Below are 26,674 nucleotides of genomic sequence, written 5' to 3'. Positions count from 1 at the left end.
GGGCGGGGCGGGACGCGGCGGCCGAGCCCGGCGAGACAGCGGCGGAAAGTGCCACGACTCCACACGGCCGCGGCGGCGAGGAGGGACCGCGACCCGGCACGGGTGGGTAGGGGCGGCGGCGGCCCTTCCTTCCTTCCTTCCCCCGGCCCCTTCCCCGGGCAGCTCTTCCGCGATCCCCCCGCGCTGCGAGCGGCGCGTCCCGACCGGCGCTGCCCCCGGCTCTCGGCTCTCCGGGAGCGGGCTGGGAGCGCCGGGCGCGGAGCCGAGCCCCGCGGGCAGCGGCGGCGGTGCCGGCCCGGGGTCGGCTCCGTGCGGCGGGGGCCGGGCGGATGAATGGCCCTGAGCGCGGAATGGCGGCGTGTGCGGGCAGGGCGAGGTCCGGGCCCCGCGCTGCCCCCGGCCCCCAGCGCCGCCGTCCTGCCCCAGCGCCGGCCGGATGACAATTACTAATCTGATTAACCGCGCTTACAGACGGCCCCGGCGCTCGGGCCGCTGTCCCTTGTCCCCTTTTATCCCTTAACTAAGCCCCCCCGACAAAACTCTGCTGGCGGCCGGAGCCCCAGCCAGAGGCATCGAGCCCAGGAGCGGAGACGCCCCCGCCCAGCGCGGGTCTCTCCAGCCGGGACAGCAGCAGCCTTGCCGCGGCTCTGCCCCGCTCCTCGCCCTGCCAGGGAAGCGGTCCAGCGGAAGAGCGTGTGCTGCACACGTGGCTGAGCGGGATGCAGGAGTGTCCGCGCTTGGAATGCCTGCTCTCACCTTCGTCGAAGCCCCGCACCAGCGGGAAATAACTGGAAGGAGTCGGGGCTACCTGGGATGTGAGCCCCAGGGAGGAGCTGATGAGGACCGGCATCCAAGTGCCTCTTGGGACCAGGGAGGGGAGAGAAGATTTTTAATAGCCACTGCAGAGTTTAGTCAAGCCGCAGCTGTGCTGTGGTGCTGTTACACTGTTCTCCTATGTACACATGTATTTTCTGCCTGTTTTCTCACTCCTGGGCTCAGGAAGGGAGCTGGCAGCGCTGCTGGCAAGCACAAGCCAGCTGGCTGCTGCTGCCAGAGCTAATGGAGCACTAAGACACGTTCAATTAAGTCGAGCTATAACAGTTAATGATGGGCTGATCTGGAGTTGCTGCGTAGAGTAGGACATGCTGCTGGGAGGCTGGAAATGCACAGCCACTTACACAGAAAATGTATTTAAACAGAGGCTGCTGGCAATGTGGGCAGGATCTGCTCAAGGCGTGCAGGCTTTTCTCGTTTGTTTTTAATTTTTGTCTCTATTGCAACAGGGCGGAGAGAAAAACTCCAGGAGAAGTATCTGGTGTTTGTTTTTATCTGCTGGCAGTGCTGTTGCTTTCTCCTGCTGCTGGGCTGCTGTGCTGTTCACAGGATCAGGCCTCCCAGTTCCCTCGTCCATGCCCATTCCCTCCTTTTTTTAAGCTGCTGGGATCTGTAGAGGAAGGGATGCTGCAGGTGCATCACAGGCAGGCATTGCTGTGGGTTATGCAGAGCCCATCTGTGTGAACCCAGTTCTCTCTCTGCCCTCTAAGCCCTCCTCACCCCTCCTGCATTGCTGTAAACTGAGATGCCACCTTCACACCATGGCAAAGTGGAAGCCTTGGATTGCAGGGGGAACAGTGTCCTGCTTGCAAAGAGCATCTTTTCCTGTCTGCAGCACCTGTTGACACCAGGAGGAGATAACATATTTTCCTATGGCTGTGGAAAGCAATAAGGTTTCTGTAGTTACTGCACAACCTGACTCTTCCATTGCCCCTGCCTGCCTGTTGTGTGGCCTGGGTGATTTAAACCAGGGTTGGTGGAGGGCTGGGTCTTGAAGAGGCTGAATTCCCATGGATTTCATGTATGGTCACAGAAGGGAGGACAGGCTGAGCAGGTGGCACGGTTCCAGCCTGGTTTTTGACACAGCTGTCAGTGACAAATGTGACCACAAGACACAGAGCATGGCCCTGGTGCTGTCATGTCACGTGTCTGGGGGTTGGTTCATCCTGGAAATTGTTTATTGCTGAAAAACCAGCAAGGCTGAGTGCTTTTCTGGTTCTGCTTCCTTAGGGCGAGTTGGACTTTTGCTCAGGTCAGACAGGGGTGGCTGCATGTGCAGGGAGGTGAGGGAGTTCAGGTCTCATGGGCTGTTATCTGGGATTTTGGGAAGCTTGATGGATAACAAGAAAAAGCCTCGGGAGTGGAAGAGTCAGAGCACAGCATTTCAGCCAGGTCCTTTATGTGAGAAGGCCAAGGGAAATACCAGTTGTCCATCTTATTCCTGTTCTGAAGGTGGGAAAAAGCTTTACCTGGACAAGCTGTTTTGGGGAAGGACTTTGTGTATGGAGGTATTAGATGATTCCTGCTGTTTTGGCTGGGAGAGGAGTGGAGTATGCTCCAGAAACTTCATGGAAGTCAATGTGCAATCCAGTGTTGGATATGAACTCAGTTTTTGAGCATGGATTCTGATAACTGCTGGTGTCCACCCACCTCTTGGGCACACAACCCTCTCCCAAGCCAATGGGAAAATGCCATCATAGGAGTGACGTCCCGTGGAGCACCAGAAGCTACAGAAGGGAGGATCCTGAAGTTTTTGGGCCTCTGCAAAGCGTGGCTGTCAGTGTGAGACTACCTTTGGTGCCCCATTCTGCCATGTCCTCGCTAAGATATTTTCCAGGTGGGAAGCATGGAGGGCTTTCCTGCCAAAGGGCAGGTGTGCTTGTGAGGGGGATGGTGTCTTGCTGTGCAAATCCAGAGCAAACTTCCAGCCCTTGGAAGGGCAAAGGTGGCAAGGTCAGGAAATGTCAAAGCAGAGCTTCTCTCCTGGGTGCTAACACCGTGGCACAAATGCTTCTGGCATCTCTGTACAGGAAGTTTCTGTAGGAAGACTTTTCCTTATCCCCCAAATGGCAAGGCCAGCCTGGCTTGGTTTAAGTGTGTGTGGCTGTCTCTGCAGCACTGGAGAGATGGGCTCTTCCCTGAACAAGTTGCTGGGCTGGTCGTGCCAAGTCCCGACCACAGGAGGAACCCTACAGGTAGAACTCGCTCCTCGGAGTCAGCAGCGGGGCTGCGGGGCACGAGCCTTGGGACAGGACCAAGGTTTGCCATGAGAGCTCTGCTGGCAGTGATTGCTTCCTGGCTGGGCAGCTCTCACTCCTGCCTGTGGGTTTTCTGCAGGCACATCTGTCCTTGGGAGCAGTGTGGGGCTCCCCTGGTCGAGCAGTGGGAGCTTGGATGGCCTCTCTGAGCATCTCGGCTGCTTTCAGGAGGAGCTCTGGCAGCTGCCATGACTCTTCTGCAGGTCCACAGCTCCTCAGTGCTCTCAGCTGCTTTGTTCCTATATTGCTTTTGTTTTGCTAGGAAGGACTTTAGTGCTCATTTACATCCTTATCTCACCCTGGCTTTAGAGCAGGAGACAAGGTACAGGCAGTTTTACTGCAGCCCGTGGGGCTGGGTGAGGCTCTCTGCGAGGGAGAGAGGGTATGGGGGCTCTGGAGGGGCTTCTGGGGGGACAGTCCTGTGGGGTGAGGTGTGGGGTAGGCACACAGCTCTGGTGCTGTGATGCCACATCCAGCACTGCCATCTCACCCAGCTCACCACCCCTGTCTCTGTCCTCTCATCCATTCTCCGGAGTGGAGATTGGCATTTCTTCCCCCATTCCCATCCCCTGTGGGCTCCATTGAGCTGCTTTTGAGGATGGCAGTACCAGCTGCTGGGGTTGGAGTGCATTTGTCAGCACTTGGGGATGCCCTTGCCCCAAGCTGGAGCAGCAGATTTTTATCTAGATTTGAAACTGTGGTGCTGTGAGGTCAAGAAGGTCTTATTTCTAGAAATATGTTGGGGTTGCTGGGTGAGGCATGTAGGTCACCTTGTTCTGGCCCTAAAACAGCTCCTGGGTGCTTTGGTGTAGCCTTAAACCCAGCACAGGAAAGTGGGTATGTGTTCTCCGCCCCTACTTTTTATTTACTGACAGGGAGAGGAATTCCAGTCCTTTTCACCCTGTGGGTTAGGAATTATCTGTCTGTCCTGGCTGGGACCGTCCCAAAGCAGTGCTCCCTAGTCAGGAGGCAATGACTTGGCACCAGATGTGCTGGGATAGAGTGGGATGAGGGCATTTAAGTGCAAAATGGCCAGGGTAGATGTGAAATAGTAGTAAGTGATGCCTGTAGTATCAGCTGGGATCTCCAGTCATGCCCTGGGGTAGAAAATTGGCCCTGACAGGGCTGGCTGGTTCCAGCTGGCATGGAGAGCCCTCCTGCCTGCCAGCTTCTCTCTCTGCTGCTTTACCTGGGGTGCCTGGAGAGGTGGGCAGGGAGAGCTGGGCTGCTGCTCAGAACATCCCTTCCCAGGCAGATTGAGTATCTCCAGTGGGAGATTTGCAGCTCCTCCCAGCTCTGCACACCCTGCTTGGGTGCTGGAGATGAGTTTTCACTGTACTATCCCCACCTTGAGCAGCTTTGTGCTGAAGATTGAAGTTTGCTGCTCCAGCTCTTACAAAGGAAGGGCCTCTGAGGTGTCTCCCTGCAAGCACTGAGGTTTGAAAAAGATGCTGATATCCTTAGTTTTATTCTTATTTTTGCCTCCTCCCCTTCCAGCCCCTCCCTCCTCAACCCACAACCCCTTAAAGAGGAAATTTGATAATGTCAACAGTTGAGTGTGGGGATGAGAACTCCTGGTAGCTGAGGACTTTCTGCATTTTGCTCATTCTGTTCTGATTAACAGTGATGAAGAACCACAGCCATGGCAACTCCTGGAAATTGTCCCTTCCCAGATTTACTGCCTGACACCAGCAGCTCTGGGGGATTGTCAGCCACCTCAGAGCCACTTGGAAGTGATGCCCTGGTGGATGGGCCAGCAGAAATTGGCTTTGAAACCAGGATGGGTTCAAATAGCCATTAAGAGGAGTGGAGATAGCATCTCTCCCCAGGTGTGGCTGAACCCTGCTTGCCAGACCTCAGAGCAGGCAGTGTGCTCAGCAGTGTACAGCTGGCAAAGGGAAGAGGGAAGGGCTGCTGCAAAGCTTTCTCCTCCCAGGGGGATATTTTATTCCAAAGATGACACATGGATATGCATCTGGGTGCAGTGAAAAAGCCAGGTGCTCCAGGGAAAGCCCAGATTTTGGCCAACCTGCTCCCAGCAGTCTGGAAGTGGGCTGTCTTACTGCTGCAGGTATGGCTTAGGGTCATACAGAACCACCCCACTGGACATAGAATGAGGCTTGTGGCTGTCTCTTGATTGCATCCCTGTTTATAAATTCCTTCTCTTTGGTTCTTCTGGAGATGAAATTGAGTCACTGAGGTACATCTGGACCGCTGTGCATGGGCATTGTAGCAGAGGAGCTCAAATTTGTGGGTGTGCAGGCAGGTCAGCCTGAGCCCTGTGAATGTGGAGTGTTCCTTTTCCCAGTGCATGGTGCCATGGGAAGGCACAGACGCCCACGTGAAGATACTGCTCAGAAAAGCCATTGCATTTCTTTCCTCCCCTCCTGCCCCTAACTGTTGCCCTGGTGTCTTGCAGGCACAGAGGAGTGAGGCAGGATGGATGTGTACGACCCTCAGACGCTGGGTGTTATGGTCTTTGGAGGCTTCATGGTGATCTCAGCCATCGGCATCTTCCTGGTGTCCACCTTCTCCATGAAGGAGACGTCTTACGAGGAAGCCTTGGCCAAGCAACGCAAGGAGCTTGAGAAGGCCCAGCAGCAGAAATTAGAGAAAAAGAAGAAGGAGAAAACAGTTGAGAAAAAAGGAAAAGCGAAGAAAAAGGAAGAGAAACCGAATGGGAAGATCCCAGAGCAGCAGCTTACTCAGGAAGTGACGGACCCTCCCAAGGAGGTGGTTCCTGAGCCCGCTGTGGTGCCTGAGCCTGTGACAGTTGAGACTCCAATTGCAGCGGTGGCAGTTGTCCCCCAGGAAAAGGAGAAACCTGTTCCATCACCTAAGGAGAAGAGGAAGAAGGAGAAGAAGGTGGCAAAGGTGGAGCCTGCTCCTAGCCCGGTGTTGGCTCCACCCCCGGTCAGCGTCCCCAAAAGTTCTCCCGTGCGGGAGGTGGCCCCTAAGGAGGTTCCTGTTGTGGCAGTGCCCCCAGTTGGCACTCAGCAAAGTGCTCCTGTCATCAGCTCTGTCACCCTCAAGAAAACCGAGGCTCTTCCAGCCCAGGAGGATCAGAAGCATGATGCACCTGCCAAGAAAAAGGCTGCATCCAAGAAGAAGAGTGAGCCAGGTAAGGCCAAATTCCTCTGCCTATATCCCTTTGGTCCAGCACATGGGTGTTGGAGAGTTACAGGTTCCTCTGGGATTTGCTGTTGTGTTGTGGGATCTGCACATGGGAATGAATGAGTGGTGCATGTCCCTGTCCTGGGAGAGGGACAGCTGCCAGGGAGCTGCACATCTGGGTGGGAAGCCAGGATGAGGTGTTTTCCCCATAGAACCCTGACTGTTGAAAGTGCAGAGGAGCTCTCCCACACTTCTGCATGGAGCTGGGTCTCTTCTAGCCTTTCCTCCTCCTTTGGTGGAGGTGACAAAGGATTCTTCAAGCAGAGAGGTTTGATGGAGTTTTATACTGCAGGTGATTGATCACAGAGTAATTAGAAGGAAGTGATTTTGGGTCTCCCACACTGAAGGGAAAACTTGCCCATCATCAGTCGTGCCTCGCTTGATTGACTCAAGAGGTGGAAGAGGTCAGGTGGTCCTGAACTCTGCAGAGTATTAAAAGGTGTAGGGAGGGGAAAATCAGCTTTCTGGCTGGATTCTTGCCTCTCATTGTACCAGTGGGAGCAGTTTGGGATTTATTTTTGGTTAAGTGATAATTACAGGCACTAAAAATGTGAGTGCTTTCAGACCTGTGGGAGGGTTCCCATGTGGACACGTGGGAGAAATCTCTCAGGTGTTCTCAAAGATGTCATGTGATGTGCATTTCTTTCTTTCTTTACCTAAAACATCCCCAACCCACCAAACTAAAAGACAACCCTTCTTGCTGCCCTTCTGCAGCACATCCAGACCTGCTGTGCAGCCTGGCAGTTTCCACACCCACGTTTTGGAAGAGGGCCTGCCACTCAGCAGGGCGTTTGCAGCTGCTGGGTTTCAAGGATGGGTTCAACTCCTTGAATCTTCTGAGGGAAGGATTTTACTGGAGGCCATCTCCACACAGTGATGGGGTTTGGAACGATTGGAGAAGCTGCTCCTGGAGGGCATTGCAGGGGTGGTGGAGGTGACTGGTTTATTGTGTGCACCCATGTGAAAAGCATGGCCCTAAATCCAAGCAGTAACAGCTGAGGGAATGTGGCTGGGAGATGAACTTTTAGCATTTGTTAGGTTGGGAGGTTTTTGGGTGCTCCAAACTTAAATTCCCTTGGGTATGATGGGCCAGTCCTGCATGTCCTGAAAGCAAAGAGTGATGTCTTAGCTGCTGCTGTGGGATTTTGCAAGGGAAATCTCTTGGTAGGATTTGTGCCCTGAAGCCATCTGCAGTTTGACCAATGTGTTTTGAGCAGCTGTGGTCTCTCCTCAAATGCAAAGGAGCAAATTATTCTGTGGCAGATAAAAATGGGTGTTCAAAATGTTCAAGAACATGTCCACAGCACTGAAACAGATGGCAAAACCGACAGGAATGGCTCGAGGTGTTTTTCTGCCACAACTCCACCTGGAGAAGGGCGGAATTCCGCTTGGTGTGTCCCTGCACTCAGCAGGACTGAGCCAGGGGATGATGCCATGTGCTGTCCTGCAGCCCTGCAGTTGCCAGCATGAGTCCAGGGTGAGCCAAGCCTCGGGCCCAGGCTGCACACGGGGGTGGAGCTGCCCTGGCTGTGGCTGCGGACACAGACTCGGCTGCTGCCAGGGCTTGGCACTGCCATCCCAAATGGATCTACCAGAGATCACCTAGCAGTTACTGTCACTGGCCAAACAGACTCCACCTGGGGAAAACTAATTTATTCCCCATTAAAATAGATGAGAAACAGAGATTTTTTTTTTAGAAATTGAAACAACGCCTTCCTCCCCGCCCTTATTCCCAGGCTCAGCCTCACTCCTTCCCTGCTGACTCCTCTACCCCCCATCCCTGAGTGTTGCTGGAGGATGGGGACTGTGGTCAGTTTGTTTCAACCACTCTCTGCAGCTCTTTCCTCCTCACACCTTTCCCCTGCTCCACTGTGGGGCCTTCCATGGGCTGCAGTTCTTTGGGAGGAACCTGTTCTGAAGGAACCTGTTCCAGCATGGGGTCCATTCTCTAGAGGAGAATCTCTGCTCCAGGACCTGCAGCAGCTCCTCCTCCTCCTCCTCCTCCTTTGAACCTTGCTGCTTGGGGCATCCAAAGCTTTGTATTCAAGAGACTCTGGTGTTAATGACTTCAGGGGCTCTGGAGCTACTGGACTCCAAACTGCTTTTCCTTCTGTGATTTTCTAGGAAAATGAGCCCACTGGGCCATAGATACATGCAGGAACCCCTAAACCACTGCCTGCCACCCTCTGTGTATCGTGTCCTACAACAGCATCATGGTCCCTGGTGCTCCCTGGCTTTTCCAGGTTAGCAGGGGAAGGGTTGGAGTCATGTTGCTCCTTTAGCAAAGAGCTGGAACAACTTTGGCCGGTGAAAGGTGGGAGATGACCTTGCTGTCACCGGCACTGCCACGTGGGGTGACGTCCTTCAGCAAGGTTGTATTTTGGTGTGGTCCCGCTTCTGATGCCCGAAATGTCTGAGCCCCCTGGCATTGGCAAAGCTGTCCCAGCTCCTGCTGAGAATCCCTCACTTTGGTAGAGCGTGATGGCAGGTGCTGGGACCGGTTGTTGAGCCAGGCAGAGGTGGCAGCTGACCCAAGGAGCACGTGTGTGGTGTCATCTCCAGCACTTTTCCTGCTGTTCTCATTCAGAGAGGTACCAACTGTGGCTCTGGAAATCTGGGTGGATGATGGTTTGGGATGGCAGCTGTGGGGTTGGAGCCAGCTGAGATGATACAGTATTTCTGCTGCTGTCCCCAGAAGTCCCAATCCCTGCTCTGTCCTCCCTAGCACCTGCGGATTCGGATGGGGCCCTGTACCTGCCCTACAAGACTCTGGTGTCCACAGTCAGCAGCATGGTGTTCAGTGAGGGGGAGGCCCAGCAGCTCATCGAGATCCTGACGGAGAAAGCAGGGATCATCCAGGACACCTGGCACACGGTAGGGCTGTGCCAGGGCTCTGCTGAGCCTCAGGGAGTGCAAGGGGAGGGAAGGCACCCCATCTTCAGGCAGGCTGGCCCTGAGGGTGTCTTGGAGAACGGAGCTGAATTTTCCCCTGGAGCTGAGGGCGGGATGTCGTGTGTGTGGGGTGGAGAGGATGGGCCTGAGGGTCCCCCCTGATGTGCCACCCCATGCTGGCAGGCCACACAGAAGGGTGACCCAGTTGCTGTCCTGAAACGCCAGCTGGAGGAGAAGGAGAAGCAGCTTTCTGCCGAGCAGGAGGATGCAGCTGCTGCCAGGAACAAACTGAGGGAGCTGAGCAAGGTAAGCGCTGTGTGGCCCTCCTGGCAGCCCTGGTGTGGCCTCTGCAAATGGTGGCTCTCCATGTGCCTCCTGCTCCCCACATCTCACCCCCTGTTGGGGCTCTTGGGACTCCTTCACCTGTTGGCTGTTTTCTTCCCAAAAGGGGGAGGAGATCCCCCTCTACCCTCCTCACTTGGGCCTGCTCCAGTTTGGGGAGGTGCCAGCCCAAAGAACCACAGGCTAGTGCCCATTGACAGCCATGGGAAAAGCAGGGGAAAACCCTTTCTGTAAGAGACTGCAGCTTCTCCTTCAGGAAGAAAAGCAAATCCTTCCTCATTTCAGCTCCCCTGAGATGAGATGGTGCCTTTATGAGGAAGGAACCTGATCCTATTTACAGTGCCTTTCCCTGACTCAGCCCCCTGCCTCCACCCCTTTTTGGGTGTTGGAGGTGGAACAGATCCCTGCCATGCTGAACTTGAGGCTGTCAAGTCCATCTGCTTAATTTTTTCTGCTTTTCCCCAAACGTTGTGTGATGTTATTTATCCTGGGAGAGGAAAATAAAATTCCAGGCTGTCTTACTCCTTTCTCTTAGCTGGCCCAACATGGAACAACAGTGGCATCCAGTGGCCACAGAGCCCAAAACAAAATGCAGGAGGAAATGTAAGTGCTGAATGTACCTGGGCGTGGGGGCAGCAATGAAAGGGCTAAACTTTGTAGTCTGCTGAGCTAGGAGGCCACATCCTCTTAAAATGGGGAAACATGTGCTCTGAGGACTAACTGGGGGCCTCCTTTCCTGGAAGGAGCTGTCAGCTGAGCGGGCCAAGGCGGTGGCCATGGAGGGCAAGCTGAAGGAGCAGCTGCTGGCCCGCGAGCGGGAGATTGTGGCGGTGCAGGCACGGATGCAGGCCAGCTACCAGGACCATGTCAGCGAGACCCAGCAGCTCCAGGGCAAGGTGAGCCCCAGGCTGTGCTCTGCACCTGCCTCCTTCCTCTGCCAGCTGGCTGCTGGTGGCAGATGTGTGACCTTCTAGAGAAGGCTGAGCTGTGGGAGGGGGCGAGAGCCTCGGAGAGGGGTGAGACCCTACTGTGCTCCTGGGTGCCCAAGTTCCCCCCCAAACCCCTTTAAGGCCCCCCTAAATACCCCTTAAACTCCCCCAAATTCCCTCCCAAAGCCCTTCAGGTCCCCTACACCCTTCTAAGACCCACTTGCTGCCCCGTAAACTCCCCAAATACCTCCCCAACTCCTCTGAGTTCCGCCAAACCTCTTTGGAGAAGAGCCACGTTGGAGCATCTTCCTGGGATGTCACACCCCTGAGAGCTGTCAGCATCAGCAGACACTCCCCAGACACTCCTGCTCATCCTGGGCTTAGACAGGGGCAGCAAAAGGGCTGGTGGTGGCATTAACCCCTCTTGGGTTCCTCTAGATCCGAACTCTGCAGGAACAGCTGGAGAACGGTCCCAACACGCAGCTGGCTCGCCTGCAGCAGGAGAACTCCATCCTGAGGGATGCCCTCAACCAGGCTACCAGCCAGATGGAAAGCAAGTAAGGCTGGGAGGAGGGGCAGAGCCTGGGGCTGCCCTCTGGCAGACCTTGGCTTGGCCACCCCCTTTCCCAAAGGTACTTCTACAGACACCCCAAATAGCTGGAGGAAGAGGAGGGAATGGGGGAGGAAGAGCTTGCCAAATGGCTTCTGGGGGTGCACCAGGAGAAACAAGGATGTTCTTCCCAAGTGAAAGGGCAGGGAATCCCTCTCTCCTTTGGGGTCCCCTGTGCTGATGCCAGAACCAACAGGCAGTGGAGGAGGGAGAGGGGATCAGAGGCACTGTGGTGTTTTTCCCCCCTCTAGGGGAGCTCATAGTTTCAAACTTGAGAAGACATGAAGCTGGCTCTTTGATGGGAGTGATGCTGCAGAGAACAGAGCCCAGCCCAGTGTGTGCAGAACAAATAGGAGCTAGGTGGAAGAATTTCACACTCCTTTTTATGCACAGTCTGAAATGACTGGTGATTAACAGCAGGCAAATAATTACAGAGTGGACTCCAGCTGTTGTAGTGCTTCCTCTTGTGTCTGGGAACACAGAGCCATGTGTCCTCTACTTCATAAGAAAGGAATGTCTCCTGTGACTGAAACAGGACTTTTTCAAAGTGTTTTGTTGGCTCTTTCCATCCCCTCCCTGAAGGACCAGGAGTGTCCTAGAAACAGGCAAACAAAGTTCACCATTTCAAGTCCTGTATCAGGCCCAGAGGAGGATGTGTTTCCCCCCAACCAATACCAGAGAGGTTTGGCTGTTCTGTGGGCTGAAGTAACCTTGCTTCTGTTGCTGCAGGCAAAATGCTGAGCTGGCCAAGTTGAGGCAGGAGTGCAACAAGCTGATGAAAGAGCTGTCTGAGAAGTCAGAGGTGCTGCAGCAAGAAGAGCAGCAGAGGAAGAGCTGGGAGATCAAAGCAGCGGCTTTGGAGAAGCGAATCGAGCAGCTGCAGGTCAGGCAGGCGGCGGGAAAGCCTCTCCCCTTGCAGAGATGGGTGGCTAAATGGCAGGGGATCCATGCACTTGGCCATGGGAAGGGCTAGGAGGGAGATGAATGTCCCTGGCTGGGAAGGAAGCTGCCTGGCAGGCTTCCTAATTGCTCTCCCTTCCATTAGCTTGTCACATTCCCTGTGCCCCTTGTGTAGCATCACCATCAGAGCCCAGGGAGCAGGATGCCCTGGTTGAAGCCATTCCTCTGCAGTTACTTTCTCTCTCTCTCTCTCTCTCTCTCAAACTCAGATGGTTTTAAGCTTGTTGCTCTCTCTCCCTGGTGCAGGAGATGGAGCTTGTGGCTTTTTTGGTTGCCAGTAGGGAGTGGCTGGGTTTGGGGTTTTTAGGGGTGTTGAAAGGACACCTCCCAAGCAGAGGCTCTGAGCACCCAGAGGTCTGTTGCTGGCAGGCAGGCTGTACTCACACAGGGAGGAACATCTTCTTGGGATGCTGACAGTGCTCCTGCTGGGATCCTTCTGGGGATGCTGACAGTACTCCTGCTGGGATCCTTCTGGGATGTTGCTAAGCTCTGTGCTGGGAGCATTAATCCCGGTGTAGCAAACAGAGTGAGGGATGTCCTTCAGGAATCTGCTGTGTTCTCTGGATTGCTCTGGCCTCTTCAAGAAGGGGCTGTGGTGGAGGAGACCTTTATCTGCACGTCCCAAAATAGTTTTGTAGAGGAGTTCCTAGAGCAAGGGGCCTTCCATATCCTTGCTCTGAATTTTTTGTGTGCTTGAGGATGTGTCCCTCTTTTGGGTGGGCTGCATTTGGCTCCTGCTGCTTTTGCAGGTGAGAGCAAGGAGGGTGATGTGAGCACACAGCTGGTGTGAGGGCAGGAGCTTGCTTCCCTGGCTCAAAGCAGGAGCTCCTAGACATACTTTTGGGAGAACTCCAAGGCTGTTAACTTGCTGCACACCTTAATGCTAATTAAATAAATCACAATAGCTGGAATACTCTAAAGTCAGGGATGTGCTTAAGGTGCTAGGGAGAATATGTTCCACAGTAACACCTGGAGCCCTGAGCTGTGGATATTGAGTCAAATACCAGAGCAGACCTGCTTTCCTGGTGGTGCTGAAAGCATCCCTTGGACAGAGATAGGCCTGCTGGTTTACCTTTTCCTGTCCCAGCCATGCAAAACAATTTTTCTCCCTCTGCAAGGATGTGACTTGATGTGACTTGTACCTGTAAAGCTGCAACTCCTCCTCCTCCTTTGCCTTCCCCCTCAAAACGCCTGCCCTGGCCAGGCCTGTTCCTTGCTGCTTTCTGTGGTGGAAAATAAAAAGTATTCCCTGGCTGGAACTGCACAGAAAATTCCTCCACTTGTGGAAACGTGGTTGGGTGTCTCTGTTCTGCAAAGCCTCGTGCCAGCACCTCTTCCTGCTGGGCTGGGGTGGTTTGAACCAGGGCTCTAAAAGGTTTCTCAGAGCTCTCCAGAAGGGAGGTTGGCCATGGAATTGGCCCTGGATCGAGACATTTGGGTATTGTCTACTGCCCAGTGAGGGCTGGCACAGGATAAAATGTGAGCGCAAGGCAGGGAGCTTTGTGCTCAGGGGGAGCTTGGTGGGAGGATGACTTCAATCCACCAAAACACAGCTTAAAAATAAGATTATGTGGCACGTGAGGCTTGGCTTCAAACTGGCTGGGGTGTCTGTCACGCTGCAGGAAACCTTCTCTTCCTGCCATGCAGGCTTACCAACGGGAGGCAGAGGTGATGCTGCAGAAGAGGCTGGATGAGGTCAGCGACGAGCTCCGCAAAACCCAAAGCAGCTACAAGAGCCTGTTGGCAGATGCAGAGAAGACCAAAGGGCAGCAGCAGAGCATTGCTGGTGAGGAACTGGGATCAGCATGGGGAAGGCTGTAGGGCAGACTGCAGACTTTAAGAGCTTGGAGGAGCCAGCTGGGGCAGGACAAGTAGATCCAGGGATGAGTTAGGCTGCCTGGTGTTGGTGTGAGCAAGGCAGGGGCTGGTCCGTGGTTCTGTCCCAGGATGTTACTCCAATGCCTCTTTCCTGTGCTGTCCTGCATCCCTGCCTGCCCTTTGCCCCCTCAATGCATCCATGGCCAAGGCTTCTTTGGCAAAGATCCTGTGTGGACAGAGCAGGATGGGGAGTCTCCAGGTTTGTTTGCACCTGCACTGAAGTGTTTGTCACCCCTCCCTCCAACAGAACTGCAGGGCAAGCTGCTGAGCTCTGAGGCAGAGGTTAAAAGTAAGCTGCTGGAGTTGGACAGTGTGAAAGGGAAACTGCAGGATGCCAGCTCAGAGAATACAAAGCTCCTGGAGAGGATCAAGTCCATCGAAGCCCTGCTGGAGGCAGGCCAGATGCGGGAGGCAGAAAAAGACAGAGACCTGCAGGTTGTGTGCTGGTTTAATTGGGGTGGGAGGAGGGGAGTGGGTGACCCTGTGTACACAGTCCCTGAATTATCTTTGCTCTGGGATGCCACAGAAAGGGCTGACCTGTATCACATGCCTGGGGCAGGTAATCAAAGTACTTTCTCTCTTCCAGGCAGCCAATGAAGCAGAAATGAAACAGTTGCAGTCAAGGTGGGTCCAGGTGCACATCTTGCAGTGGCATCTCCAGCTTCCTGTCCATGTGTCCCAGGCTTCCTTGATCCCTGAGCCTGTGGCTGAGGGCTTCCTGCCTTCCAGGCAGGCTTGGGGCTGCCCAGCTGGGAAGTGAAGGTCAATCCTGGCCAGCAGTGCTGTTTAAAATGCTAATTTGCTCTGTTTCTGGCCCCGTATATCAGCCAGTCCATTCTGAAGTAAAACCGAACTGCTGGCAGGCACATGGAGTCTGACCACTCCTGCAGAACAGGAGGTTCTGCTTGTGCTGGTGCTGGGATGTCCCTGGTCCAAGTCCCTGCTCAAGGCTGGGCCAACCAGAGGAAGTTTTTTTAAGATGTTTCCAGGTATCTCCAGGGATGGAGATTCACCACCACTCTGTGTCCCTGTTCCAGTGTGTGATAACCTCTTCCCCCACCTCCTAGCACAGAAAGGTTTCCTGGCTTTTAACTGGAGTTCCCTTGTCATGAGTCCTGCCTGTTGTTCCTTGTCCATGTGCTGGGCACCTCCAAGAAGGACCAGACTCTGCATGGAGGGGGAAGATTTCTCAGATGCCCTCATTGCCAGCAACCCTCTGTTGCATCCAGCATCCCTCTAAAGGAAAACAGCTGTTGAGTTGTCCTGAGACCCCAAGAGACCTGTGTAGTTCTTCTCAAGGACCTGAACCTTGGTTTGCTCAAGCTGAGGGTCCCTTCAGGGGGATCTGAGGGTGGGGAGGGAACCTGCAGCTTTCTGCTGTCTACTTGGCAGCCCTGATTTAGGGTTGCTCAAGATAGTGGGATGATACTTCCAAAATACAGAGCTGTGGGCTCTCTCAGCCTAATGAGCCACAAACAGGAGCAGTCCCAGCTGTGCAAGCCAGAATTCCTGGCCTTTGTGTTAGGTTGCTTCTTCCTCTTTTTGTGTGTGTACAGCCAGCCAGTTACTTGATTGCTTTTTATTGCTGGTCAGAGGGTAGAAAAACCAGATCCCACTCCAGTATTGCCATGGCTGTGGTTTTTAGTCCTGCTCCCTCTTCCTCCTGCTGTGTGTAGATCCCAGAGCAGACCAGGATAGGAAGGGCTGTGGTCTCTGTCTCGGGAGCTTGCTGCCCGTGAGGGAGGTGACTGCTCAGGCTCACTCCTGCATCCTGCCCTTCCAGACTCCAGGAGAAGACAAACCAGCTCTCAGCCTTGGAAAGGGAAGCCACACAGCTTCGGGAGGCAGTGGAGCAACAGAAGGTGAAAAACGATGTAAGTGAGTGATGGACAACCCATCGTGGTCACCTACTGATGGCTCCAGGGTGTGGCCAGAGGCTCTTCCAGCCTGACAGAGCCCTGGGGGCATTGCCTCATCTGCCAGAGAGCAGGAATACCCCTGGCAGGATGTGCAGCTGGAGCTGGTGGGCTGCCTGAGGTGACATGTTCTGTCAGAAGGTTTAGGACCTGCTAAGCCAGAGAGATCCTACACTGGTAGGGCCAAGGCAATCTCTGAGAAGGCTCCTTCACACCTTCCTGCTCCTCATCCCCCTACTGTAATGTTTTGTCACTTGTATGGAGGCCACCTTGCATCCCTGCTCTTGGCCTGTGTCCCCTGCAGGCATCCTGAGCATATTTCTGGAGCTCCTGCCCCATCCAGGGCACTGCCAGAGCAATGGGCGTGTGTGGAGCCTCTGGAAAGATACAGGAGAAAGGAATGTGTGTGGGCATGGGATGGAACACTCCTGACCAAACTCAATTCCCTGAGCAGAGGCTTTGAAATCCCCTGCAGTGCCAGCAAGCAGCTTGGTGGCCCTTGGCATGGCATGTGGCTTATTGCCTTCTCTGTGTGGTCTCCACAGGACCTTCGGAAAAAGAACTGGAAGGCAGTGGAAGCACTGACCACGGTGGAGAAGGCGTGTGAGGAGAAACTGATTGCTGCTACAAAAGCAAAGGTGAGCCTGGCATTTCCCTGGTGTTGGAAGGGAAACATTCAGCTTCCTCAAACCACCAGGGAGGCCTGCCCTGGGCTGCCTGCCTGCTTAGGAACAGTGCTGGCCCAAATCTTCTGCAAGCTTCTCCAAAATTTTTCATGAGGGCAGTGCTGGTACTGTTCATGGTTGGGGAAGCAGGGAGATAGTTGAACTGGAAGTGATGTTTTTGTGGTTCCCAGCACCAGCAGTTTGCTGTGTTGGCTGGTTTCCCCAGCCCTGTAGGCACAGAAAAGCAGGACCAGTGATGTCAGGCTGGCCAGCAGGTGCCCAAGGCCTCCATCCATTGCAGTTTGTCCCTCTTTCAGGAAGAGCTGGCCCAGCAGCTGGACGCGCTCCAGACACGAACCAAGCAGACGCTGCTCTCTGCCCTCCCCGGAGTCACCTTGTCCTCAGAGCAGGTGGGACAGGCTTCCTCAGACCCCCCCAGAGCCTCCTCCACATGTGAAGGAGAGATGTCTGAGCATCCTCCTCCTTCTTCCTTGTTCTCTTTTTTCCAAACTCAGGATTATGACACGTGGCTACAGGAGTTTAAGGAGAAGACTGTGGGTGTGCTAAAGCAGCAGATGATCACAACAGAGCCACCAGTAAGTGAAGGCTGGAAAGTGGAGGGGCGAGGGTGTGCTGGAGGGTCACATGTTTCTTCTTCTCATCTGTCTCTCCTTCCCTTACCTCTCCTTTTAGGATTCAGCTCTTAAATTAAAAGAGGCAGAGGAAGCACAAAGCACTTTACAAGCAGAATGTGAGCAGTACAGAACGATCCTCGCAGAGACAGTAAGCTCCTGCCCTTTGCACTGTATTGACTTCCCACTGGAAATCCCTCTGGAGACATCTCCTGTCAGCCCAGGCTGCCCATGAGCTCAGGGTGGGCATCCCTTGGTGTGTTGAGGCACTGCCCTGTGGTAGAGTATTTGTCAGTGAGACAGAGGAACAGGATAAAGGTGAATTTCCAGAGCTCTTCTTCAGCCTAAATGTGTTGGAAACCTTGCTGGTGGTGATGGAATGAGACACAGCAAGGCTCTGATGACTGGGTTGTTTGAGCCAGAATAGGGATTAGGAGCCCCCAGCCCCCCACCTGTTTCTAATTGTGTCACCTGTGGTCTGGCCCAAATCCTTGGAGAGGCTTTGAGTATGCCAAAGCTTCCAGCCCTTACAGTGCTCAGCTGGGTGGGGCTGGAGGAGGTTTGGGCTCAGCTGAGGCTTTGCCCACAGGAAGGGATGCTGCGAAACCTGCAGAAGAGCGTGGAGGAAGAGGAGCAGGTGTGGAAGGCAAAGCTGACAGCCTCTGAAGAGGAGCTCCAAAAGGTGCGTGTTGGTGACACACCTGGGTTTGGTGCTCCTGGACACTTCCAGGAGAAGGGGATCTGTTTGCTATAAATTGTTTGGTGGCCCTTAGTGTTCCTGCCAGCTGTGAACACTGAGACACAGGAACTTCCTTTTCTCCCCAAATCTACCCCTCCTGTCACCACAAGCCAGCTGACAAAAAGCCCACCTCATGTAGAATCCTTCCTCTTGAATGCAGAACTGAAATTGAACTGTTTTCCATGGTCTGGCTGCTCCCCATCCATCACATGGGGTTTTGGAGTTAACTGGGACTGCAGGGAGGTGGAGGAAGCTGTTGTACAAGAGATGTTTGATTTCTCAGCCCACTGTTGGCTCCTGCAGCACCAGCACTGCTGAGGGCTGGTGTAGGATTGCACAGCGTGACGTGGCCACTGGTGGTGTTCGTGATGGGAAGAACGTCTGGTGCCTAGGGCAGCTCCCAGAGCAATCCTGCCTCTTGGTGGAGAGGAGGTGAATCCTTCCTTTCCAAAAACCTAACCATCTGCAGAGTCCTCTTCAAAAACCAGCCTGGGTTTAAGTGTTTTTTTGGCAGCTTGGCCTCTCTCAGTAATGAAGTCCCTGCCACCTCACTGGAAAATTGCTGCTTCCAAACCAAAAAGTGCTTTCAGCAGGAAGCTTGTGCCGAGTCTGGTGCTGGCTTCTCAAGTGTTGAAACTTGACTGCAGCCACCTGAAACGCTGCAGGCAAGAGCTGTTGCCTTGCTCCACCATTTATGGCCTGTGTGTTTTAGACGTGTCCTCCCTGGGAAGGAGAGCTCCTCTGTGGAGCTCCCTTTGGGTGTCAGACCTCTTCCTGATGGGTACAGGATAAAGTGGGAAAGGTGGGAGTCAAACAACAGTAAGTTTTTGATTGAGCTAAAGGTGCTCAGTGTCCTTCTCTGATCCTTTCTGCTTCAGTCACACCTGCAGCTGAAATCCCTGGAAGGCATGGTGGAGAAGTTGAAAGCAGATCTGCAGAGCACAGATCAGGTGAGGTTTTGTAGGGAGGGGAGGTCTCTGCACAGGCGCCAGGGAAGCGCACACTGTGCTTGGGTTGAGTCAGGCCCCATCTCCTGACTTGCCTTGGGGAGGGCAGACTTTAACCATAGGATGTTTTGGATGTGTTTGACCTCAGTCAAGTCCCTCCTGCTTTCTTCTCTTTTCATGCAGCTAAAGGAATACACCTCTCTTCTGGAAACACAACTGGAAAATCACTTGGAGACAGCCAGCTCCGAGCGCCAGAACTACACAAAAGAAGTTGGAGCTGTAAGTGTGGAGGCTGCTGCCTTCTTCTAACCCTGACTCTGCACCCATGCACGTTTTGAGGATTTGAGGAGTGCCCTGGGCATCTGGGAAGTGCCGCAGGGATCTGCAGCTTTGCAAAGGAGGAGAAAACAGATGGAGATGGTTGCTCCAGTCTAGGTTGTAGACTCCTAAAGCCAGGAGTCATGGGCAAGGTGATGGGTCAGGGAGATCTCTATGGAAGTGCTGTGCCCTGCTCCTGGGTGGCCTGTGTGGTTTCTGTGGCTCAGGTGAGACAGACCTGTCCCATGGCTGTCTCTGCTTGAGCAGGCATCAGCAGGCAGGTCAGCATGTGATGACACCCTGACCTCATTGGGAAGATATTGCATCATAAAAGATCTTCTTTGGGCCAAAGAGTTCCAAAGCCAAGTGCATAACAGGTGGTTTTTTTGTTTGTTTTTTTTTTCCCTTTCTTTTCCTCCTTGGCAGTTGAGGCAGCTCTTGTCAGAGTCCCAGGAGCAGCTGGAGGCAGCAAAGACTGAAACGCAGAAGCAGAGCAAGGAGCTGGCCCTGGTAAGGAGGGACCCTGGGACTTGCCCTGCGGGGTCCTTGGGGCTGGTTTGCAGAGCAGCTGTGGGGCAAACACCCTTCTTGTGGGCTGAGGGAGGGCAGGAGGGCACAGCCATTGCATGGGCAGACCTGGTGCTGCTGGGGACCACACGTTCAGAGGCAATTGCTGGGACCCAGGAGGAGATTTTTGTTTGCCTGTCTTTCCTCCTGTGATGGGGCTGGGAAGGAAGGGAGAGCAGCAAGGCTTCTCAAGCTGGTGTGTGGCAGGAAAAACAACTGCCCCATCAGTGGACACTTGTCACCACAACATCATCCCTGGGGCATTTGGGTATCCCTCTCTCCCTCCCTCTCTGAGCAGATGAGGTAGGAGGATTTGCTCTGCACCTGTGGGAGCTGCTGAACCTCCAGCTGCCCAGGTTAGATACCACTGTCCTGCTCTGGCAGAAACTGAGCTGGCTTTCCAAGCATTCCAGCTCGTGTGCAAGCCAAAAAGTGTCAGGCTTTATCTGTAGGCTCCTGGGGGTCGTGTGAAGGCTGTGGCAAAGGGATGTGTCACTGAGCCAGGCTTGCTGCTCATCCCTCAGGTCAGGCAGCAGCTGAGTGAGGCAAAGAGCCACATACAGGAGGAAGTAGTGGGGTTAGAGGCTGAGCCAAGTGAGCCTGCACCCCTCAAGGTTAGGGTGCTGAGACCATTCCTGGGGACGCTCTGACCCTTAACCATGTCCCGTGTCCTGTGTCACCATCTCTCACTGCATGGAGAACAGCACACGACCCTGCTCAGGGCTGCCACAGCTGTGTTGTGTCCCATCCTGTGCTGGGGGGAGCCAGCCCAGCACCCCCCATTAACCACGTGTCCTGTTCCCTTAGGGAACAAAGCAGGTGTCTTTCACCAGGCTGTTCCCCTTGGGAGCCCTCTGTCCTGGCATCAGGCTGGCAAGCTTTGGGGGATGCAGGCAGGGCATGCTGTGAGCCCTTGGGCCAGCACTGCTATGTGACACTGCCCTGTGGGGTCAGAGTCTCCTCAGAGGAAGGGGACTACAACCTGACAGAGCTGTGCCCGGGTCCCTTCCCAGCCAGGGAGGATGAGGATTACAGAGGCTTCATAAATCTTGCTGGAGCTGAGCTGAGGACATTAGCAGCAGCTGTTCCCTTCCAGGCTGACACCTCTCGCCAGTGGCAGGGCTCTTTCTCCTTTAATCCTGTTAACTGTGGAACCTTCTCCCAGTCATGGGGGCCTGCCAGACACATCTTTCTCTATGGGATGCCTCTCATCCCACATCCCAGCTGGTGCTGAGGAGCAAGCAAAATTGGGCAGTGCTAAGCCAGGCCCCAGACTCGCCATCAGGAATCCCCAAGAGAGGAGGGATGCTGGTACCTGCTGCCCTTTGGTGCCATGGGGAAAGCTGTTCTTATTTCTCCTGTCCAGCCCAGGTGTTTTGGTGATGTCCCTGCTAGCTCATTTCTTGAGTCTTTTTAAAATTTTATTTCTGGGTGTTTTCCCCTCTTCTCAACACAGTTGAAAACCCAGCTGGAGCAGAACGAAACGCTGGCAGAGAAGGAGCAAATGCTGCGGCAAAAGCTGGCACGGGAGCTGGAGGAGGTGGGTGTGGGGGAGGAGGATACCAGGGTTTGCAAAGCCTTCCTGGATTCTTGGCTGCTAATGAAGCCCAAGAAATAATTTGAAGAATTAGGGTTTAATTAGAGTTAGGGTCTGAAGGCTTTCCCCCATCACTGTCCTCACCTCAGACATCACTGTGGGATGTTCCCTCCTGTGTCAGAAGGACTTCTTACAGCAGCTGTTCTAAAGCCATGTGGCATCACTGGCCCCTCAAATTCAGCTCTCCCAGTCCCCCCATGTCTTGTGCCAGCTTTTTCCTTTGAGGGTTATGGGCTTTAGCTGGGTTTCCTGCTGCTCCAAGCAGGAAATGCCATCTCCCTGGTGGAAGCTGGATCAGCACAAGCAATGCTTTGTGTGTCAGTACCACCCAGCTCTTCAGCAGGACACACCCAGCCGGCACTCGGGGATGGCTGGAGCAGATGTGTGGGAGATGCCGGCACCGTTGGCTTCTGCCCTTACTGAGTGTCCCTTTCCAGGCCCAGAGCTTAGCACGCAGCTTGCAGGCAGAGCTGGAAAAGCTGAGACTGGCAGAACATGCAGCAGCTTCAGACAAGGAGGAGACCCAGCACCTCAAGGTGAGTTGGCTGTGCCACAACAGTGAAAGTCAGGTCTGAGCAGGACTACGGGTATGATTTATCATTTCTGAGGATTGGGGAGCGAGGCCCATGGTTACCCTGCAGGAGAGGGCTGAGAGCTCTGCTGTGGCTAAAGGACAGCAGGGCCACAGCCACTGCATCGCTGCAGGATGAGATCCGTGTGATGCCCTGAGCAAACACTCACAGGCTGGGCTTTTCATGCATTGGGAAACCAGCCAGACCTAGCCCAGGGCATCTCCAGGGAGCCAGAGAGAGCTTTGGGGGGTGCCTGTTGTCCCTGTTGAGGTGGGAACTGGGTGTTCCCCTGGCCTGTGGTCATTGAGACAGCTTGATGCAGTCCTGAGGTGTTGTGAAGGGGTGAAGGTCACCAGGTGCCAAAGGGAGGCTCAGGCAGGTGCCTTCTTTTGACTGCTATGTAGGAAAGACTTGAAAAAGAAAAAAAATTAACAAAGGACCTGGGCCAGGCAGCAACCAAACTGCAGGAGCTACTGAAGGTTACCCAGGACCAACTGGCCAAAGAGAGAGAAATGGTGAAGAAGTTGAAAGAACAGCTTCAGGAAACGGTACTGGTGGTGGCCATGTCCCTCCCCTTGATGCTGGTGGAGGCCCTGGGGCAGTGTGCAGCAGGCAGGAGTTCAGTAGTGCAGGCACAGTGGTCCTTGCTGCCAGAAACAGTTTGGGTGGCTTTTGGGAAATCCTGAGACCACATGAGATGGTGGTCAAGGTCCTCCCTGCCCCACAGGCAGGACAGGGCCCATCTGTGAAATGCTTTGGGCCTTGAGCTGCCATGAGAATAAGGGTGAGGCCCAGCAGAGTAACACACTTCTTTTTTTGTTCTCCAGGGGAAAGAGGACAGTTCAAAGGAAGGGACTTCAGTTTGACAAGTCTTCACCCTGGACCTTACAGTTAACTTACCAAAATGCCTTACACATTCCTAAAGATAAAAATTTATGCTAAATTTACTGTAGATAAAAGATACAAGCCATTAGTGACCCAAAACCTAGTTTTGAAACTTACAAGAAAACATACAAAAAAAAAAATCCAACCAAAAAACCAACCAATAAACACTGCAGTTTGTAAGAAAAATCTTCTTACTGTTTTGTACAACTCTTCAGTTTCCTGGGGAGCTGCTGTGGCCACGCCGGGCACGCGCTGGGGCTTCACCCTCCTGTTCCAGCAGAACCCACCAATGTGTGAAAAGGGAAGACTGTGTACATCAACCAGTGCAATTATAATTATATATTTTTTCCTTTTTTTCTTTTATTTTCTTCTTTTTTTCTTTTTATTTTTGAGTGAAAGGAGTGTGAAAGTAAGACCCACCATGGAAGGATGCTCTCTTGGATGGGTGGCTCTTGGCATGTGTATTTCTGGGTGTTGATGCAATTAAATTGACGCAGTGAAGAGAGCTTGTCCTTGCTTTATTTTTCTTAGAAGTTTGTTTGTGTTGGGTTTTTTAAGTTTGCAAGCCAGGTAGCACTTTGGTGTCACTAAAGAAGGACTCTGCTTTGGCCAGAAGTATATTCTTTATTCCCCCCTTTGCTGGCTGTGTCACAGAAGCCATCCCCTGCTTTTGATCCACTACAAGCAAAGGACAGACACAAATCCTTCCCACTGTGTTTTCCCACTGATGGTCCAGGGCTGGGCTGCCTGTGTGGGGTTTGGCAGAGGGACTGACATTTGCCATGGCAGTAGGGGCATGGTGGGTCAGGGACCATTCCTCCTGCTTGCTTTAAACCTTAGTGTTCCCCTGTAATCTGTCCCTGTGGGTGCTCTGTCAGGCTCTCCAGCCTTCTGCTCTCCCTTCTTGTTGCTTTGCTTTTTTTCTTTTCCCCCCTTTTTTCTTTTTTTTTAATTGTTCTTTTATTTTTATTTTTTTTTCCTTTATATTTTCAAGCTGGTTTCTTAGGAAATAGCAGAGGCCATGTGACAGCTTGGTGTCTTTCTCCCTACAATAAAGCTGCTGAGCCCAGTGCTGACATCAGCAGGGTTTGAGAGAGGGGAGGAAAAGGCCCCTTGGTCCCTCCAGTGTGTGCAAAGAGCCAAGGCCAGGATGGAGGATGAGGGGCAGACCTGCTTCCATTTTGTTCCTGGGGAAGGCCAGTGTGTGACCAACCCCTGTACTGCACACCAGAGACTCCACAGGACTGGGACATCCTGTCCCTCCCTCAGCACTGTGGCTTTTGGGGCCATGATGAAGGTGGGGGAGGACTGTGTGTGACTCAGCTGGGACCAGGTAAGAAAAAGAGCCAAGAAAATGGGGAGCTGAGAGCCACTCCTGCCCCCACCCTCGTTTGTGTCCCCCCTCTCCCTGTCCCAGCACAGGTGGCAGATAGGGCTGCTCTCCCCATCCTAGAGGGACAAACTCAGGAAGCAGATCTCTGCCCCACAGCCAGGATTAGCCTGTGGTTTATCATCCTGGACTTTGTGGCACATGTAGAGGAATGCATGAATCGAGGCCTGCTAGTGACCTCAGCCTGTCAGCACTGTCACTTGCCCCAGCCCAGCATGCCTGACCTATAGGATTGAAGCTCCCCAGAAGTGAGGGAATGCCTGCACTGTATTAGGATTGCACAAAACCCCCACCCAACCCACAGGCTGGAGGGAGCTGTTGAGCGTGGCAGGGTGGCTCTCACCCCCAGGAGCCACGGAGAGGAAGGGCCCCACAGCTGCAGGTGCCGGGAAGTGATGCAGTTCCTCTGGTTTTGCAGTTTTTGTTTTTGCAACAATTCTTTCCTTTGCTGTCAGCTCCTGTGCAGACAGCAGATACCCAGGCCTGCCCCCAAAGCAGTAACAGACCCCAAAACAGCCAGTGCAAGAAGTGCAGTCAGTGTTCCAAGTGCACCATGGAGCAGGTTGGCTCCAGTGGGGCTCCAAAGGCTACCCCAGGGCAGGTCCAGTGTCCCCAGCCCCAGGGCACATGATGCCCTTCTGACACACAAAGCCAAACTGGCTGTTGTAGGAAGAAAGAGGACTGTTCTTGTGAAGCAAAGCTGAAATTAAATAATTATTTTTGGGGAAAAGACATTTAGCGGATTTTTTTACACCTGGAATGGTACTGTTGCCATTGTTTAATTCTCTTGGCACCTTAATGGAAGGGGAAGGACATCCAGAGGGGCCAGCAGAAAGCCACACCTTGCCCAAGAGCACATGGAGCTGAGGCCTGGCCTGCCCTGCTCTCCCCACAGCTGGTGGGATTTTGACATGTGCCCACCCAGAGTCACCTCCTTCCCTCCAGAACCACCCAGGCTTGGTGCTTGTCAGCCCATGACTCACAGCAGCCCCAGCACTGCAGGCAGGTACCTTTACTGATAAAGATCAAGAAGTTGCTCAGCTGGAGTGACTTGGAATAACAACAGTGGATCCTTCTGCTGATTCAGCCGTGCCTGGAATTACTTTTCAGCCTGAGTACCTGGGCTTATCAAGGCACAGTTGAAGACACTCAATTTAACCTTCCTTGTAAATTACATTTACACTGCCTGCTGTTTACATTTAGGCCTGAATTATCAATCTCCATTTCCTGTTCTCATCTTCTTATAGGTCATTGGACAAAAATGGCTTTTGGGAAACCACTACCTGCATGTGGATTTCAAAATGTTTGCAGTACCTGGGCAAGTCCTGCTGAGCTTGTGTGACTGAGCTGCCTGCCTCACCTGAACTCCTTCACCTTTTTCTTCATGTACCTCTGTTAGGAAGTGATTTCTCCACCAGCAACCAGCCCAGCTATAGGAAGCATTAATCATATTGCCTCTCCCTGCTTGTCTTGCCTTTTCAGAAGGTCTGGGTGATTTGGGAGAAAACAGTTTCATGCCCTGAAAAAGCAGGACAAACAACCCTGAGAAGGGAAGTTTTGCCAGCAAACCCCAAGATGTGGACAAGCCCACAGCACTGCAGCTCTGGAGATTAAGAGTTACTGTTAGTCCTGGAGCACAAAGCTCAATACACTTTGGGACTTCTTGTGAGGGTCCCAAAAGCAGCCAGACTCTCCAGCTGGCTGAAGCTATGGCACCACACCCAGCCAAGACCCAAAGTGTCACCTCTTATCACTCAGTTCTGGGGCTAAGGTACTTTGAACCCAAGTCCCTGACCCAAGGCTTTCACATTCTGGGAAATGCTCTCCTACCTTACAGGTCTGACATCCTTCCTCTTTTGCAGTGTCTCCTGCTCCATTTTCTGACCAAGGAAGGAAATCCCAGGCAGAAGTGACCACAGCATCACCTGGGCTAGATAAAGATGCCTGCAGAGGCACCAGCTATCAGCTGGATCTTGGCTAGGAGTTGCCTGTTTGTCAGGCAGCACCACTCCCAGTGTGTCACACTGGTTTCCTTATCTCCACCTGGACTTTGGACAGAGCTCAGTACTGCAGACACCTGGACAAGGAGGAGCTGTTTATGACGATCATTACACACTTGGGTGAGGTCCCAGTTGACTGAAAGACAGGCCAGTAGCCCCAGCAGAATCCAGGCCAGTTTGCTTTGCTCAGAATCAGGAAGCTGCACTCCAATGGATCCCTTTGCATCAGAAAACCTTGTGCTCCCAGCCCTGTGACCCGTGTGGGTGCCAAGACAGAGCACTCAGTCAATGCCTGTCTTTAATGAAGGGGTTTAACCACGCAGCCTGGCCAGAGAGGGCACATGCTGAGTTAGGTAATGGCCCATTATCACCCCGGCCCCCAGACACAGCAGCACAGCGCTAGTACTGCTCTGCCAGGAGCTGAGGGGACACTGCAGCTTTCTGTCCCTGCACAGCTGGGAACAGCTCAGGGAGGAAGGGCCATCCTGTGACTGCCCGGACTCCATGGGCCTGGCCAGAGAAAGCTCCCTCAGTCCTCACAGGGAAGGCAGTGCAGAACAACCAGCACA

The 26,674-nt window shown here is 53.6% G+C and overlaps 1 protein-coding gene and 1 long non-coding RNA gene across 6 annotated transcripts; one reads left to right on the top strand and one right to left on the bottom strand.

Annotated features, from left to right (window-relative positions):
* The first annotated feature begins 9 nt into the window (after nt 1-9).
* On the top strand, nt 10-23,216 carry RRBP1 (ribosome binding protein 1). Of its 5 annotated transcripts, XM_033513242.1 has the most exons (24): nt 10-102; nt 5,512-6,213; nt 8,992-9,140; nt 9,342-9,464; nt 10,244-10,396; nt 10,868-10,986; nt 11,769-11,922; nt 13,647-13,785; nt 14,125-14,312; nt 14,464-14,501; nt 15,661-15,751; nt 16,339-16,431; nt 16,776-16,868; nt 16,974-17,054; nt 17,152-17,241; nt 17,680-17,772; nt 18,708-18,779; nt 18,960-19,055; nt 19,521-19,604; nt 20,186-20,281; nt 21,118-21,201; nt 21,696-21,794; nt 22,235-22,378; nt 22,658-23,216. In XM_033513242.1, the coding sequence occupies exons 2-24, from the start codon at nt 5,532-5,534 to the stop codon at nt 22,694-22,696; spliced, it is 3,000 nt and encodes a 999-aa protein (XP_033369133.1). In that variant the 5' UTR covers nt 10-102; nt 5,512-5,531; the 3' UTR covers nt 22,697-23,216. The 5 variants fall into 5 exon arrangements, with proteins under 5 accessions (XP_033369133.1, XP_015476647.1, XP_015476648.1 ...); XM_015621161.2 differs by lacking the exon at nt 20,186-20,281; XM_015621162.2 differs by lacking the exons at nt 20,186-20,281; nt 21,118-21,201.
* On the bottom strand, nt 23,066-25,174 carry LOC117244150. Its single transcript, XR_004496684.1, has 2 exons — nt 25,085-25,174; nt 23,066-25,036 (listed from the first exon to the last, which is right to left on the bottom strand). It is a non-coding gene; the product is annotated as an uncharacterized LOC117244150 (long non-coding RNA).
* Nucleotides 25,175-26,674: the final 1,500 nt, after the last annotated feature.

Source organism: Parus major, chromosome 3 (genome assembly GCF_001522545.3).
Source record: "Parus major isolate Abel chromosome 3, Parus_major1.1, whole genome shotgun sequence".
In the NCBI taxonomy this organism is placed as follows: Eukaryota; Metazoa; Chordata; class Aves; order Passeriformes; family Paridae; genus Parus; species Parus major.
Note: the sequence above shows the minus strand (reverse complement) of the source record. Positions and strands in the feature narration are given on the sequence as shown.

Excerpts from the sequence above, each read along its gene's own strand:
- RRBP1 (XM_033513242.1), top strand. The coding sequence starts at position 5,532 with ATGGATGTGTACGACCCTCAGACGCTGGGTGTTATGGTCTTTGGAGGC. Across the intron at positions 16,432-16,775 it reads TTGCTGCTACAAAAGCAAAG|GAAGAGCTGGCCCAGCAGCT; the intron begins GTGAGCCTGGCA and ends TCCCTCTTTCAG. Across the intron at positions 17,055-17,151 it reads TGATCACAACAGAGCCACCA|GATTCAGCTCTTAAATTAAA; the intron begins GTAAGTGAAGGC and ends CTCTCCTTTTAG.